Raw genomic sequence first — 17,485 nt, forward strand, 5'->3', positions numbered from 1 at the left:
TCCAGACAAACAAAACCAAATGAAAAAAAAAACGGAAGCTGAGAGGGGTTAATACACAAACCTGAGGTGCCACAGCTTGGACTGGGTAGAGCCAGAATTTGAGGGGAAGTCCTTTGTGTCAGTGCTGCTGAAATGAGGCACATGGAACCCCTTCCTTCTGTCCCAGTTGGTCAACAGACGATTGTCCCACTGCTTGAGCACTCTCTACAGGAGTGGATTTTAGGGAACTTTGGAAACCCCACTTTGGAATTCCCTGACGTGCCTGGGCCTAGACATCAGCCTCCTTCCACCCCAGGAACCAGCCTTAGAAGAGAAATAGGACAGAACCAAACCAAATGGGGAGAATTACTTAGTAGCCTCAAACAAGAATACCCTGGAGAGAGAGAAGTAACAGGCCACAGCGGGCTGGTTGTGCTCCCTGGCCCATCTCCATGCCTGGAAAGGCCCAGTAGCACAGGGTGCAGGAGACCTAATCCTGGCAGCAGAGTGACCACACGTGGGCACACACACTTTCCCAGCATCACTCAACCTTCTGTGCCATCCAGCCCTACCCTCTTCTGGACCACCAAGACAGACCAGTGGACCGGTCCAGCACAGAATCCTACCCTGCCTTCCAAGGCAAGCTCCCAGATGGTCCCCTCCAGAAAGTTGGCCTGGACTTTTCCATCTCCCAGGACACAGCCTCTCTGCACGAGAGTCTCCAGCATCCCTGATCAACCTGCTCAACACTGCTCCTGGCCTAGAATCCTTCCTGTGTGCCTGCCAGCCCCACAGGGGAGCTCCCCAATAACAGGAACACTTGGCGATGCCCCATCAAAGGTGGGGGCTCGGCAGTGCTGGAGGAACAAAACCCTCTTCTCTGATGTGGCCCTGGTGAGCCCAGAACCCCTGCCGTCCAGGTGGGATGGAAAGACAACCAATACGGAGCCCCTGTCATCCCTGACCAGGATGGCCCAAAGGGTGCCAGATCACAGCAGCCCCTGTGGTCCGCTTGCCCCAGTCTAGGGGAGCTGACGCCCAGGACACTGGGAAGGGCTGTCCGAGACAATCAGAATGACTTCAGGGGAAGCTCAGCCGTCTCCTTAGTCTGCTCCAGGTCTAAAGCACTGGCTGCAGAGTAACTTAAGGACCTCACTGGACTCGCAGCCCCTAACAGGCTCCATAGGGCTCGAGTGGGGCCAGGAGGCTACACCCGCCTATGGGGAGCAGCAGCACCCCGGGCATCACCAGCTGGCACCCAACTACCCACAATGCTTGGAGAGGTTAATGCCCCTGCCCCAGGGCAGCTGGGATTCACACCCCACTCTGACACCAGAACGGAAGCCCCAACCCCCTCTTGCTCTGCTGTAGCTTGGGGCGAGGGGGACGGTCTCTGGTCTTTTCCAGAAGACAGATAAAGTGACTGTCAGCAGGGGCAACAGGCCAGAGCTGGCGGAGGAGGCCAAAGGCTTGGCCAAGCTGGGAGGACCATTACAGAAAAACAACCAGCAGGGAACACAAGCAGCCAGGAAGCCGGGAGAGGAGCAACACCCTGCGGGCTGTTGGTCTCCTGAAGCTGGCCCCTGCCACACTGTGCCTGCCCGTGGCCCCTCCTCTCTCTAGAATGACTAGGCATCGCAGACCTGCCAGCAGCTTTCTGAGCCGCCCCATGCACCCAGGAAGGTGCAGAGGCCAGCACTGTTGTGGGGCCTGGGGGGAAGGCAGCTTCCCACACCGTGAGCCTTCCTGAAGCCCCTGCAAGACTTCCCGCTGGTTAGATACCGGGACTGAAAGAGGACCTCCTGCGTGGCTCTTGCTCACCACTCCCAGACTCCTGGGCCAGCAGGTGCGTGGACACCCCAGCCCACTGCCCTGGATGGGCAGCAAGCTCCAGGGGCAGGGCCTGGACTCACACCCTGGGCAGCTGCTCGGCCCAGAAGAGTGGGGGGCCACTGCGTGTGCCACAGCTGCCCCCAACGTGTGGGCACAGGACCTGGTGCCTGTGGCGGTCCTGTGGGAGCAGCCGCTTTGACATTCTGTTTTGCCACAAATCCTTTGAACTGTGGCTCCACTGTGCAACCCTGAGAACATAAGGAAAGCTCCTACCGGTGGCCTGTGCAGTCTGGAGCAGCAGCAGTCCCATGGCTAGCGTCCTTCTAGAGGCTATGGCTGCCTACGACAGAGAGACGGGCTTGTCAACGGGAGGGGTTTCTGGAAACAACTGCGATTCCCCCGTACCCAGCAGTGAGCTTCAGAGCGGCCAGCAGCCCCTGTTCTGTTAGCTGTAGGGCCTGCCAGGCCTGACAACTTGGACCCCCACCTCTCTCTCCCACTTAGAGGATCTTCACCGTGGGGCCCACCGTGTGAGCTCAGATTAAAATGCCCACGTAGGCTTCAGGAGAAGAGCGCGTTTCCTGGACCTGCTGAGTCGGACTCGCCAGGGGGAGCCCAGCACCCTGCGTGTGGACAAGCCCATTGCGATGCTGAGACCAGCAAAAATGGACAACGGTTGATACAGGGGGACGGAAAAGAATGTTCCCTCACTGACCATCACACAGCCCTTCTCAGGAGTCTAGAGCGGAAGGGGACAGAAAGCTAGAGGAGAAGGCCTGTGTCTGAAAGGGCAGGAGTCTGGCAGGAGGACAGATGTGCTTTTGGTCAGCAAGAGCCAAGGAGCTAGAGTATCTGCACAGCCCCATCTGTCACCCAGCTCAGACACAGCAGCCACAGCGTTGGTGAGGGCAGCCGACAGAACTGTGCCTCCGGGCAGCAGGCTGGGCCAGCGCAAGAGGAGGGCGGCTGCAGCCATCCAGCCCCTCAGCAGACTGCAGGGACATTCTACAGATCCTCACCGGAGCCCAGCATCCCCTCGGCTGTGACGTAGAGACAGACAGAAGGGAGCCCTTGCTGTGGGGAGCCGGACTTCCAGGGCTGAGATCAACTCCTCGTGGCCCTGCTCAGCCCCACCAGCCACGTCCACACACGAAGCTCTGCGTGGCCCAGCAGCCCTCAGCGTTCCCCTGGCTGGAGCCCTGGAGCTGGAGCTCCTCCCTGTGCCGCCGCAGCTTCCGCGAGCTCCCCACTCCTGCGGAACCGGCGCAGGCTGCCGCTGCCTCAGGCTTTTCTCACCAGGAATGAACGGAGGGCCTGTCATTTGGCAACCCCTTTGGGCAGCAGATGAATTTACAACAGGAAAATAAATATTTGCTCTTTGGGAGACACTCAGAAGGGTGACCCCTTATTCCAGTGACCCCATGACCCTGTATCTGCACAAAAGCCGGCAGGACCGGGTGAAGGGCAGCCCGTACGCAGTCATGCACCCCCAGCAGGTGCGAGGTGGACTTGCCCCAACACTCCCGTCGACACATGACCCTGGCAATGTCCTCACTGCAGATGCCTGCCCCCAGCACCCGCTCCCCCAAACGGAAGCTTAAGTTTAGGTCCTCAAGCACTTGCCAACATGTGCTTGTTGGGGACAACCTATGCTGCGAAAACTGTCAACTGTCAGGGCCTCTCTGTCAGGTGTGAGAACAGCTGCCTCCCCAGATGAGTTTGTAGATCTGAGAGGGGATGACGGGTGGGAGGGGAATGACCTGTCATGTGGGTCCCAGTTGTCCCCACTCCCAGCAAAACCCTTCATTCCGCATGGTCTCCACCCCCCTCCATCCCCTCCCACCTGCTGGTCGCCCTTCCTCCTCTGGTGGTAGACCGAGCACCCGTGGTCGGCTCCAGAGCAACCTGGGCCTGACAGCACTGCCCTGGCTGGCACGCCTGTGCCGCTCTTCCCTCAGCCTCACAGGCGGGGTGGCGTGTGCGGGCTCTCCTGTGGGCGCGCCGTGGGGCTGAGGGAGGGAGGGCCCTGCTGTGAGGGATCGCTCACACCCCACTACCACCAAAGGCCACTCTGCACAGGCTGGGAATGTGCCCTGGGTGACAGACAGCCTTTGTCTGCTAAGAACAAGCTTCATTGTGAAGCATCTAGAAGTTACTGGGGATCCATCTTCAAAGCTGGGCAAAGCCCTGTTTGATGCAAAGTGGGTCACCAGAGTGATGTTCACCAGTGGCTCTGAGCTGCTTGGAGTCCTAAGGTGGTTCAGAACTCCCCGACACTGAGTGAGGAAGGCTCAGAGCGCTACAAGAGACCCCGCACCTTAAGCAATAGAGAACTTCTTACCTGGTAGCAGGTTCCGCATCTGAAGGAGAAGTGCAGCCAGAGCTGGCAGGCCGGCCCAGCACTCGGGCTACCACCAGTGCCCACGCTCAGGGGCGTTTGAAGGTTGTAGGCCTGCCAAAGAACAAAGAAACCCCATGAAACCCGGCCCCAGACTCACCCCAAGTACTGTTTGCTGAGGATCTGAGTCCAGGGCCCCCGGCTCCAAAGCCCACATGATTTCTGCTAGACTCGGCAAGCTGCTCCGTTCCTGCTGCCGTCCCGGGTCACCTGGGTCCTGTGCCTGCAGGGTTGACCAGGAACAGCCTAAGGCACCCTTGGAGCAAGTGGTGTCAGTCTTTTTAGACCTCATTTGCAATTCTTGAGAATTCTGCACACCTATCTCTGCAGTTGCCACTGGGCATTCGTCACAAGCGGAAATAGGTGTGAATTCACAGCCATTTGGCCTGGAGACTTGGATGCTGCCCCTCAAGAAGCAGAGGCCTCCTGGGCCAGGAGTTGTTCCCTGCACCCGCAGCTCCCCTGGGCCCTGGCCTTTGGGTGGTGTGAGCTGGTGTGTCCTGGGAGGCATTCCGGGCCAGCAGCCCTGGCACTGTGAGGTCTCAGGCCCATGTGAGGGATGGAGCCCTTCTGCCCGTGTGCATGAAGAACAGTCCCCCCCGACACCCTCGGAAAAGCTCTAGTGTCCCGCTGTCCCACGGACCGTGACCCACAGCTACGCGCCAGGCCCCATACTAGTCACAGTGATGCTGCGAGGAGAAACAGGAGCTTGACCTACCCTTGGGAGACTTAATGCCTCACACGCAGATCCTGCCCGTCTGCTGGTTGCTCTCAGAAAGCCTGGTGTGTCCCTTCTGAGGGCACATGGGACATCCTCCTGAAGGTCACAGTTCTCTGCACGCTTGCCGTTCCGGGGTGTGGCAGGCACGGGCCTTTCTCAGGCCCGTGTACGAGCAGCCACAGGACCCCACAGCCCTCCACCTCCTCCAGGGGCATTGAGGCAACAGGAGGCAAAGCACGGCACATGGCTTCAGCCTCGGGGGCCTCTGGGAGGGAGGGAGCACGGAGGCAGGGCCGTGGCAGTCATCATCTCTCTGGTTGCTGAGCGCTTTTCTCTCCTGCAGGAATGGTTTTCCAAAGCAGACAGCAGCTCAGCTGATCCTGAAGGCCATCTCCAGCTACTTCGTGTCAACAATGTCCTCTTCCATCAAGACGGTGTATTTCGTGCTTTTTGACAGCGAGAGTATAGGCATCTACGTACAGGAAATGGCCAAGCTGGACGCCAACTAGGCTGAGGAGCGACAGAGCCAGCCCGCGCCGTGCCCCTGCCTCCGATCTGAAAGAAAGAACGAAAATCCCCCTTCACTCCTGTTGGGAGGCGGGAACCCTTTCATTTCCAATTTTGCTCATCTAGGGAAAATAAGGTTTTGGTTTCAGTTTAATTGTTTTTGACCTTCTAAAATGTTTTTACGTTAGCACTGATAGTTGGCATTACTGTTGTTAAGCACTGTGTTCCAGACCGTGTCTGACTTTAGTGTAACCTAGGAGATTTTATAGTTTTATTTTAATGAAATCCTGCTTGACGCAGAACAGCGGGGAGAGCAGTGTCTTCTATCTGTGGCCGAATCCAGGAAGCCTGTTTTGTAACCGTGTGTCGTGGTGCTTTATTGTATACCCAGTGGCGTTCTTTTTACAATAATGTTTTTTTTTTTCCTCAAGAAGAAAAATCATGAATTTGCAGCCGACTTAATTTTTGTTTACTTTTTGTCTTAATGATGGATTTGAAAATGAAAGATTTAAAAGGCAGAACAGACTCTGTTGTCCTTAATTATATTTGCAATTTGGAATTTGTGTGAATTGATTTAGTAAAATGTTAAACTGCTGTTTTGACTGGCTTGTTTCAAGTTACTGTGCCCCTGAGCCCTAGGTGGGCTCCTCTCATCACAGGACTGGGGGGCTAGGGCGAGGCAGCTGCTCACCCCCTCCCCCATCCCGCCCCGCCTCCACCAAAGCACCACAGGGCCACTACTGCCCGGACACAGGGGCATCTTCAGTCCCTGATGGCTGGGAGGGGGAGCTCCTGTGAAGTCTCTCCTTCCAGCCTTGTGACACCTGGGGAGGGGTATTCTCCCCAGTTCATGGATAAGGAAACAGATATACTGAACACCATGTGGACAGCAATGGCACTAGTGTTTGAGTCCAGGTCTTTAAACTCTAAGCCCGACTCTCTCCTGCCATTTCCCCCCCGCCCCCCATGGATGGTCTCCCCGGCTCATGGATGGGCCCAGTGTCCCTGGGCCACTTGCCAAATAGAGCTGCCGAAGCCTCGAGCCTTCTGCTGGGGCTCTGTTGGACCTGCTGTCGAGGACCTTCTAAGGGTAAGGTGCCACCACCAAGGTCCCCAAGATGTGCTGCCACCTTGTAACGCTTTCTCGAGGCCATGGGTTATCATTTAGTGATACAGGTGACAGCTGATCCTTGAACAACATGGGGGTCAGGGACACCAACCCCCACACAGTCGAAAATCCACATACTTAATGAGTTCCCCCAGACTTACCTACCAGTAGCGTCCCGTCGACTAGAAGCCTTGCTGATAACAGAGCCGATGAGTGTATTCTGTACATGTAGTGTATACTGTATTGCTACAATACAGAAAGCAGGAGAAAAAAATGTTAGTAAGAAAAACAGAGGGAAGAGAAACCACATTTACAGTACCGCACTGCATTTATTTAAAAAAAAAAAAAAAATCTTGCTTAAGTTGGACCCACACACTTCAAGCCCATCTTGTTCAAGGGTCAGCTATAGTTAGATCCCAGCTGGACCAGAGTAGCTACACTTTTTTTTAACCTATATTCGGTCAGCAAAACACAGACACTGTTTCCTTCTAAAGGTATGTTTGCCTTTATCTAAATTTGCCTACAATGCAGAAGACTGTTTCTCTCTTTAAAAAGACGTGCCTGCTTCTAAAACAGACTTTAACCAAGAGAAAATATGCAGCACATCGCATATAATGGACGGAGGTAAAGGACCATTTTTCCTTTCCAAACTGGGCCTAATGAAATCAAAATAGACCTTCTGAGCCATCACACAACCACGCTTTTCAGTGAAAAAGCCACCACCACTAACGAAAACCTGAAAGATGATTTTTCCCAAGTTTCTCCTAAAAGTAAGGTGTTATTAAAACCTTTACCTTTCTTCCCCAAGATCTCTACCGAGTCTAGATTTCCTGCTTCTTGATGAGAATGTGTGGACAAGCCTGACCGCAGCCATTCGCCCCAGAGCGTCACTGCTGCAGGGAGAGCCCGCGGCGCGCAGCGCCACGAGAAATCATCAGGGCTAACGGGAGCCGGAAAGAGCGACCCTTCACTGCGTGCCGCGCGCCGTCGTGAGCCCCATGTGGGCATCCTTCCTTTCTGTCCTAGGGATAGTTCTGTGGGCAGTGTCTGTTACCAGAGCCATTTTACAGCTAAGAACACTGAGGCTGCGAGGACTTACAGAACCTGCCAATGATCACACTGCTTGTAAGGCACCACGAGATTCAAATGCCAAGATGCCGACCACGGCCATCCCGGACTCACCGTCATCAGCAACTAGAGAGAATCCGGGTTGCTCTGATGGTATTTCATTTCTTTTCTTTTCTCTTCTCTTTTTTCTTTCTCCCTTTCTTCCTTCCTTTCTTTTTTCTTTCCTTCCTCCCTTTCTCTCTTTCCTTTTCCTTCCTTCCTCCCTCCCCCTTCTCTTCCTTCCTTTATTATGTTATGTTAGTCACCATACAATACAGCATTAGTTTTTGATGTCGTGCTTTGTGATTCTTTGTTTGCAGACAACACCTAGTGCTCCACGCAATACACACCCTCCTTAATACCCATCCCCTCACCCCAAACCCTCAGTTTGATTTCCAGAGTCCATAGTTTCTCGTGGTTCCTCTCCCCCTCTGATTTCCCCTCCTTCATTTTTTCCCTCCTTCTCCTAATGTCCTCCATGCTATTCTTTATGTTCCACAGATAAGTGAAACCATATGATAATTGACTTTCTCTGCTTGATTTATTTCACTCAGCATAATGTTCTCCAGTCCTGTCCATGTTGATATAAAAGTTGGGTATTCATCCTTTTGAGGCATAATACTCCATTGTATATATGGACCACATCTTCTTTATCCATTCATCTGTAGGGCATCTCAGCTCCTTCCACAGTTTGACTATTACGGACATTGTCGCTATGAATATTGGGGTGCATGTGCCCCTTCTTTTTACTACATTTGTACCTTCGGGGTAAATACCCAGTAGTACAATTGCTGGGTCGTAGGGTAGTTCTATTTTTAACTTCCTGAGGAACCTCTGTGCTGTTTTCCAGAGGGGCTGTACCAGCTCGCATTCCCACCAACAGTGTAAGAGGGTTTCCCTTTCTCCACATCTTCTCTAACACTTGTCGTTTCCTGCCTTGTCAATTTTGGCCATTCTAACTGCTGTAAGGTGGTATCTCAATATGGTTTTGATTTGAATTGCCCTGATGGCTAGTGATGTTGAACATTTTTTCATGTGTCTGTTAGCCATTCGTGTGTCTTTGGAGAAGTATCTGCTCATGTCTTCTGCCCATTCTTTGACTGGATTTATTTGTTTTTTGAGTGTTGAGTTTGAGGAGTTCTTTATGGATCTTAGATACCAGTCCTTTATCCACAGTGTCATTTGCGAATATCTTCTCTCATTCTGTGGGTTGCTTCTTTGTTTTGTTGACGGTCTCCTTTGCTGTGCAAAAGCTTTTTATCTTGATGAGGTCCCAAAAGTTCATTTTGCTTTTGTTTCACTTGCCTTTGGAGATGTGTCTTGAAAAAAGTTGCTGTGGCCGATGTTGAAGAGGTTACTACCAATGTTCTGTAGGATATTGATGGATTCCTGTCTCACACTGAGGTCTTTCATCCATTTAGAGTTTATCTTTGTGTATGGTGTAAGAGAATGGTCGAGTTTCATTCTTCTGTATATAGCTGTCCAATTTTCCAAGCACCATATATCGAAGAGATTTTTTTCCCCCCATTGGACATTCTTTCCTGCTTTGTTGAAGGTTAGTGGACCATAGAGTTGAGGGCCCATATCTGGGCTCTCTACTCTGTTCCATTGATCTATGTGTCTGTTTTTGTGCTAGTACCATGCTGTCTTGGTGATCACGGCCTTGTAATAGAGCTTGAAATCAGGCAACGTGATGCCCCCAGCTTTGTTTTTCTTTTTCTACATTTCCTTGGCAATTTGGGTGGTATTTCTAACTCAGAGACTAAAACACTCAGGGTTAAAAATCTCAGGGTTAAAATCTTCTAGATGTGAACTGCATTTCTTCAACTTTGAAGGACAGACCACAGAAGCAAATCTTGTGTTTAGCGGGATCCTCCACTAGATGGCGCTAAAAGGACTGGGAAGCAAATAGAGGAAGGGGGCTGGTTTCTGCTCGCCCTTCTACATGCACAAAAGAGTAGGTTGCATTTGTCAGGATTTGCGTGAATTATTTACCATAATCACCTAAATGTTTCTAAACTTTCACTAATCCAAAGTGCATCTCGCCCTTGAAATGTAGGCTCATTGAAGAAATTCTTTTCTGTGAAACGGAGGAAAGAGGCCAGCCAACTGCCTGGGATTCCCATCATGTCCAAACCACCCAGTTAGCTTTTAAAACCAGGATCAAAAATTGTTCTCTGATGTCAGCCTCATGTTTACAGGGAAAAAGGAAAAAAAGTTCATTACTTTAAAAAGAGGTTGGTGTAACTGGGAGGGAAACTTGAAATGTATATGTGCCTCTATTCACAAGACTGGTTGGCAGTTATGAAATTTACCAAAAATGAAATTATTCTGCAACCTGGGGGCCACGCGGCCCTGCGATCTGGTGATGGCACCAGCCAGACAACACCCCCCAATTTGTTTCTGAGGAGCCGTCCCAGCCCTCCGCAGCTGAGCTCTGCCCTGCATAATCCAGACACCTCCCTCAGCTCCCGCATCTGAGATCTCACACAGCTCCATGGCTCCCACTGGGACCCAGGTGACCCATAATAATAACTCCTGTGTGTGTACCCCGCGCACACCGGTCCTCTACACCCATATCTGCTACTTCCCACCGCAACCCCACGACGGTGTAACACTATCCCTATTTTACAGATGAGAGAAATACGACACACCTCTCTCCAGGCGACGCATATTCCCCCAAAGCCACACAACCCTCAGGGCTGAAGCTGGAATTCGAACCCAGCTGTCAGACTTTACAAAGCTCTCCCCACTCTATCTGAACCCCCAAAGGTGGCCTCTCCTTTGATATGCACCACGAAGTTTCACCCAGGTTAGGCAGGCCTTCTTGCCTATACACTGACAGGTCCTTTGTGGCCAGCCCTGGCAGCATAAACAGACGTGTTTGAGGACAAATGAAGAGAAATATGTAATTAAAGCAATCTAGGGCCCAGTGAGATTTGCTGGGTACCTACTCTAAAAGAGCCCTCAAATTGAGGCCTCTTGTAAAGGCAGATTAGACAGTGCCTCTGTCCAGCAGAGTGGGAGACCCAGAGCCATGCTTGCCGGACAGGCAGGGACTCAGGAGGGAGCTGTGCTCACTGGCCCAGCGTGCAGGGAAGCACAGGGAAGGTTCTGTGCAGCAGATGACCTAGACGCCAGGGCCTCCTAGGATGGGCCGCGGTCTCCTAGGCCGAGGGAACGAGGGGATGGGTGGTAAGTAGTCAGATGTCACATAGGCCTGCAGGCCCAGCTAGGGGAACCACAGGGTCTGCTGGGGGCTGAGAAGCCCAGACCTGAACCCCACGTGCAGCCTCTGCTCCCTGGCCCTATCCCTGGCATGTGGGGCTTTCTGTCTGTGCCTCTGTCCATCTGGCAGAATTCCTTCTTCCTGTTCAGGGGTCAGCCAGACTACCTTTGGTCACAGCCACAGTCTGCCCTGACAGAGAAAAGGCGGGAAGCGAAGACCGAAAAACAAGAGATGCACAGTCATTTCGATCTGCCGTGCAGTCTCGCCAATCCCGGTCCAGCCCTGGGGCCTGAGGCTGGAAGACCCGCCTGGGCCGGTGGGGGCCGGGGGCAGGCAGTCCTCAGGCAGTTTCCTCACTTGGTACTCAGGCTATGTTGTCAGTGCCCCTGGGCAGGCCGGCTCCCCCCATCAGAGGCCTCAGTGGCTGGGGGCTGGCGTGGCTGCTTCCTTCACTAGCAACCGCGATGTTTAATTTTCCAGGCCTGGCGCCACCGTCCAACGTTATCTTGGGAGCTGGCCTTGGTGCGGCCCTGGAGGGATCCCCCTGAAAGCACTGGGGTGGGAGGAGGGTCCTGGGCCCAGCCCTGGCTGAGAAGAAAGGGAAACGCTCAATGACCAGGGGTGAGGCCCCCTTTTTCTCCGGCATTTCTTCTATTGAGAATCTAACCTGTTGTGTTTGCTTCTGGGGGCCCCCTGATATCAAAATAATATCCCATGACCCTCCTGACAGGGAGGTAATAAACCTGCTCATTAATCCCGGCCCCCATCACTGCCCCGCCATGCTCCTCAGCAAAGGTGTGTAAATAGATTGGCCTTTCTCTGACCTCTAAAAATCAACTCAGCCGGGCTTCTTTGTCCAACTCCAGAAAGAAAGTGCTCTCTCCGTGGAAGCCACCATCCTCCTCACACCCTACTCCCACCAAAGGGAGGATCACCCCCCCACACCCCTGACACTCACGCTCTCTCTCACACGCTCACACACATCTAGAAGATTCCGGAGCCCTGTGTCAGCAGAATGCAGCACTGAAGGACGTGCAGAGAAACATCCACCTTGAACGGGAGCACCCCGAAATCTGTCTCCCACAAAGCTGCCAACGTTTCTCCTCAGAGAGGCCAGTTTTGCCGTGTAAATGCAGACCTCTGCTAACAGTCCCCTTGAGTACCTTCCGGAGGGACCGCCAGACCCTCTGAGGTCTGCTGGGGCCCTGCACGCAAACAAAGTGAAGGGGGAGCCATGACAGGTCCCAGAGTGCATGCCACAGGTAATGTAATCACTGGGGAAGAGGCCTCCGATTGCCCTGAAAACTGTCCCAGCATCACAAGGTGAAGGTCACCACCGTGGCTGCAAGCATCTGGCCACACTTGACTGAGGGCAGAAAGCTCAGAGTCCCAGAATGACACCTGCCAAATCTTGTGTCCAAAGCCTTAGAACAAGACCCATGACCACAGCGTAGGGTAATCCAGACCTTGAACACACGAAAGCGCATCATACGTGCCTTGCTGGCGGGAGTCCCTTCTGTCCCTGAACCCAGGGGGCAGGTGACTTTGGTCTCGATGACTTGGCTGTCAATGCCCGTCCCATCCCCACATACGCCTCTTCCAGTGACGAGCCCAGCCGCCCGCGCCAGGACCCTGGCTGACGGCACGGCCCCCGCCGACCACCACGGCTGTCTGGTCAGGCCCCAGGCTCCAGCATCTCACCATGCCCGCCTGTGCACTCCATGCCTGGGCTGGCCGGGAAAGCCGCTATTTCTCTGCCTTGACACGGCCAGGCTTCTGAAGCTTAAGAGAATAAATTAAGGTAGACTTTGAGCAGGCTCAGCTGCAGTGGATGGACAAATTGATTTGCTTCCCATCTGGGAGATTAAATTCCACTGCCCAAAATGGCAGCGGGGTAATGAGCTGTCAGTCACACGGCCCAGCGCCGCGGCCGGCGCATAATTGAACCCCGGCAGCTCCTCGTTACATCCCATGGAGGTCCTGCCTCTGGTGTCCATCTCGATGCAACCGCCCAAGCCCCAGAGAGAGCTCAGCAGGCCCTCCGGCCCATCCCGGAAAGGGTCAACGCCACCGTGGGCAGGGGGTGGGCCAATGGGGGGGAACTTGCCCTTGGCCAAAGTGCGTAGGATACACTTGTCCACAGCCACGGACGGCGCATCTACAATGTAATTACGGGCAAATCCAACCAACTGTGGCGATGCTCACAGCTTGCCTTGAGGTGACGTGACACCTGAGGGACATCGCTTGGCAGGGGGCCCTCACCTGAACCCTCCCCGGCCTCAAGGGGCCCCAGTCACCCCAGCACCCAAAGCCTTCACCTGCTCAGCCCTTTGCAGCCTGCAAGACACAGGCGTGCACGCGGCTGGCTCAGTCCTCACCATCCCCTGCGGGGATGGTGCAGCGTCTCCATCTGCAGAATGGATAAGAGAAGAGGGACCCATGCAAGTTCAGAGGCTGCCGTCCGAAGTTGCTGCGGGCTTAGGCTCCGAGGAAGGCAGCTCAGCTTCGCCCACCTCACCTGCCCACCTCTGCCTCTCTTTCCACCGATTCGGATTCTGTTTCAGGCCACTCTCATATTCCTTTCAGGGCTCTGTGTATGCCAGTTCCTCAGGCTGGAAACAGCCTTGACACCGTTTGTCTGTAATCCTGCTCAACCCTTCATGTCTCTGCTCTTAGACCTCCCTGCCGCCGCCTCCTCCAGGGAGCTTTCCCGGATCCCGTCGCACTCTGGGCTAGATGCCCTCTCTCGGTGCGCTCCGCATATTCCCCAGCCACAGCCCTGTGCCTCCTGGACAGCTGTCCAGTGCTGACAAGCCTGTCTCCCCAACACACAGGGAGTATCACTCATCCGCACAGATCCCTTGAGCCCTCTGGGCCCAGCACTATACAAGGTCCTGGGCACGTAGCAGTAAGTGAAGGAAACCCTGCCCTCCACGAGGCCAGGGATCAGGACCTTTGCCCTCTATGGCACCCTCAGCGCCTTGCCCCCAGGGCCTAGGACGGGAAGGGCCATGCTCTCAGTGGTTACATGAATTACCGCTCCAGCAGAGTCCACGAAGGACCACGCAGGACCGCGAAGACCAGTCACCAGGCAGAGCGCCTGACCCAGAGAAGGCAGTGAGGAGACTGGGGAGAACATGATCACTGCTGACACTCCAGCCCTATACGAGTCAGCCAGGGGTACCACCCCGCTGGCTCTCTGGCTTCATATGGGCACACGGTGGCTTCAGAGTGGAGTCTGATGTTGGCACCAGGCCCCAGCTCAGCACACTCTTGCCACACTGCTAACCACAGTCCGGATCTCATGGCATCTGGTGTTTCTGCTTTCTTTGGCTCTTGATTCAAAAAGGGAGTGGTCACGGGAACATTCTGGCTAGATGCTAAATGCACGATATTAATAAACAGGGAAAATGGTAGAAAATGCTTTCAAGAGAGACCTCTGAGTTTCTGCAGCCAAGGGCTCCTTGCCTTCATGCCAGCGAGCATGGACGCACAGAATTTCCAGGCAAGAGTACTGGCCCAGGACAGGTGTCCTTGGTGGGCCCCTAGCGGCATTTCCTGATGGCCCAGCACACAAGCCCAAGTCAGGAATCCTCTTCTCACAGCCCCAGTCCCAGGAAAGGAGAGCCAAGTCTTGCTGCCTGCTATGCCCAAGGCCTGGATTCAAGCATTATCGGGCCCTTGTACCACCAGAAAGAGCACCAGGGACACACAGATCCCTGACAGAATGGGTCTGACCCTCTGCTGCCCAGACACCATGGGACAGTGGCAGAGTCACAACAACAAAGGGCCTTCAAGAACCCATCTGCCACTTCCACGATCAGGGCAGAAAACAACAGACACAACACAGCCAGATGGGACCGTGCACGGAGAAGCTGCAGTAGCGTGAGCGCCCGGTTCACTAAGGAGTCAGTGTGCATTCACCGGTCAAATCCTCCTCACAACCCCACAAAATGAGCATTCTGATCCCTGTTTTCTAGGTGAGGGAGCGAGGCTCAGAGAGGTCAAGTTACTTGGCCAGGCCGCGCAGCAGAAGCTAGCAGACCCAGGATTTGGAACTAGGAATGGAAAACTGTGAAGTCAGCTCTCGCTTGTCCTCTAGTGCTGTCTCCCAGTGGCCTCCAAGGGGACACTCCCCATTCTATAGATGAGGAGAAGCGAGGAGGAGGTCGGCGGCTTATGCAATGCCATTGTCAGTAAGAGGCAGGCCTTAGGCTTCCGGCTGGGCCTCCCTAGTAGAGACCCAGGACCCCGGCACAGCCACCGCTGACACAGGAACCAGCCCCGAGCTCTGCTCCACCACAGGCTGGGGACCCAGCCGGGGCCTTCCAGTAATTAGTGGGCTCTTGTTAAGACCCAGTCGCGCCGAGCTCGAGCCAGGACTTGTTTTTGTTCCCGTGTGGAGGCCCTCGCAGGAAGGCCAGGCACACATGCGCAGCCCCATAAATCCAGCCGGCGTCGCTCATTACAACGTTCTGCTTCACGACCCTGCCGGCCCCAGCCCGCTCGGGCTTCGCCAGCCCCGGGCCTCCTTGCAGCCAAGCCCGGCTGCCCTGTGCCGCCCGCAGCCTCAGACATGAGCTCATCAGCGCACCGCGTGTGAGGAAGTGGCCGGGCGGCACTCTCGGCAGCAAGGGGACAATGTGCCTATTAAGGCTGTCAGCTGTCAGCCCCCCCCCCCCCACCAATACACCCGCCCTGCTGAGGCAGGACCACCCCACTCAGGGCCCAGCCCGGGCTCCCATTGGTGCAGACTTGCCCTGCGGTGTGGCCTGTCCACTCTGGCAGCGTCCGCAGGAAGTCGGAACACGGCGGCAAGGATTCCGGGGACGGGAGAAGCCGGCTCAGAGACCAGCAGGCCCTGAGCACCATCCCTGCCCCTGGCGGACAGACCAAGGCTCTGGGGACTCTGGGCAGGTCCTCTGGCCCCTCTGCGCCTCCATTCTCACAGCTATAAAATGGGAAGCTACTCCCTGTTCTGCCCAGGAGAACAGCTCCGCAGCCCGTGACCTTGAGCTGTACTGTGGCATTCTGCCAGTGTGAAAACTGGCTGCTCCTCTGTTTCTGTGGGTTGAGGAACACGGAGGGGATCGGGGGCGAGGTGAGTCACCCCACCTCTTGGGGATGTGGTCTCCTCTCTGTAAAAGAGAGCTGGCAGCATAGTGTCAGGGACAAAAACGTGAAGAAATGTGAACAACTACTTTCTAATGCTCGGATTCCCATAAATGTTAGAAGCCATGGCAGGTCCACACCCAAACTCGGGCTGTGGTCCGCTTTTGAGAGTTAGCCAGCTTATCTCTATGTGGGCCAAGTTCAAGGGACCCTGGCCAGGTGGTTATCGATACCATGTACAATTCTAACCCAGTCTTTACTGTATGTAGCAGAAGGTGCCGGAATTATTGACAAACGCTTCTCCATCTGCTACTAACACGGCTCAGAGAAGAGCTAGGCAAGTTTGCAGGAAACCTTCTAGAACTGTGCTAATATGATAGCTACTAACCACATAAGGCTGTTTAAATTAAAATGAAGTAAAATATAAAATTCAGTTCCTCATTTTCACTTGTCACATTTTAAGTGCTCAGCATGGTGGGTGGCTTGTGTATTGGGTAACAGTGTTCTAGAACCTGTCTGTGAAGCTCTCCAGAAAGACACCCCCAGCTTTTCATACCATTTAATTTAGTGTATGGAGCAAAAAGCATGACCAGGGCATGGCCACCAGCAAATGGTTCTAGGCTACCAAAAGTGATAAAGACAGTGATTGCTAATCATGGTGACAGAAACAGTAATATCCATGTACTGGATAGTTCTGTTTTAGGCCCTGTGCTGGCTGCCTCACATTCTTGCATTGAAGCCCCCCGGATATTCTACAGTTAGTGACATATCCCCAACTTACTCATGACAAAATGGACTCAGGGAGACTAAGGAATTGACACAAGGTAGAGAGACAAGACCAGCTCGGACTTCAAAGCCAGCCTGCCCCTCAGGGACAGAACCCACGTTAACCTCCTATGCCTTGATGAGATTTGCACCCAGAGGTTTGGCTATTCTTTCCAGAAGGTTTCCATCTCCCTTCTGCCTTTCCCTTGGCTTTGAACACTTTCTGCTCTCAGGAAAGCTCCGACCTATCTGAGCCTGGGTCGAGGCTCATTCTCGCCCTTGGTTCTTGTATGGAATTCCTTGCACGGGACAGGCCTGTGAAGGCTGCTGCTGGCCGCTGGGGCTGCCCTCACCCCACCCCCACCACCCTCAGTGCCCAGAGGGACCTGCTCACCAGGCCTAGGCACCGGGTAGGGAGATAATGGATGGACACCTCAGATGTGCTACCAAATGTCTTCAGTGAGCCCAGCCCTAGGCAGGGATCAGGTCAGCAAGGACCAAAGGGACGGCAGGTGTCAGGGGGACACCCCAGGGTGTGTGCCTGTGAGCAGGACCAGCTCCTGAGTTCCTGCCTAAAGCCGCGGCTATGGAAAACACTGAGACCCAGTGAGCCGGACAGGGTGACCAGCTAGGCCCGTGGGGTGAGACAGCATCATTCACTGACCCATCTGTCAGCTGTGCAGCGAACAAGGAGCGCCAGGTGCTGAACCCCAAGCCAGGGCCACC

General features: G+C 54.3%; 1 protein-coding gene across 4 annotated transcripts in view; it reads left to right on the forward strand.

The window, feature by feature from the left end:
* LOC111141291 (core histone macro-H2A.1) overlaps positions 1-6,033 on the forward strand; it is a 73,190-nt gene extending 67,157 nt beyond the window's left edge. For all 4 annotated transcript variants that reach the window (XM_022493745.1, XM_022493742.1, XM_022493744.1 and 1 more), the window contains exon 9: positions 5,275-6,033. In XM_022493745.1, coding sequence (XP_022349453.1) covers positions 5,275-5,440 — 166 coding nt within the window. In that variant the 3' untranslated portion in view covers positions 5,441-6,033. The remainder of the gene's footprint in view (positions 1-5,274) is intronic.
* The last annotated feature ends 11,452 nt before the right edge of the window (positions 6,034-17,485 follow it).

The sequence above is a fragment of the Enhydra lutris genome, unplaced genomic scaffold (genome assembly GCF_002288905.1).
Source record: "Enhydra lutris kenyoni isolate GAN:26980312 unplaced genomic scaffold, ASM228890v2 scaffoldscaffold5, whole genome shotgun sequence".
NCBI classification, from domain to species: domain Eukaryota; kingdom Metazoa; phylum Chordata; class Mammalia; order Carnivora; family Mustelidae; genus Enhydra; species Enhydra lutris.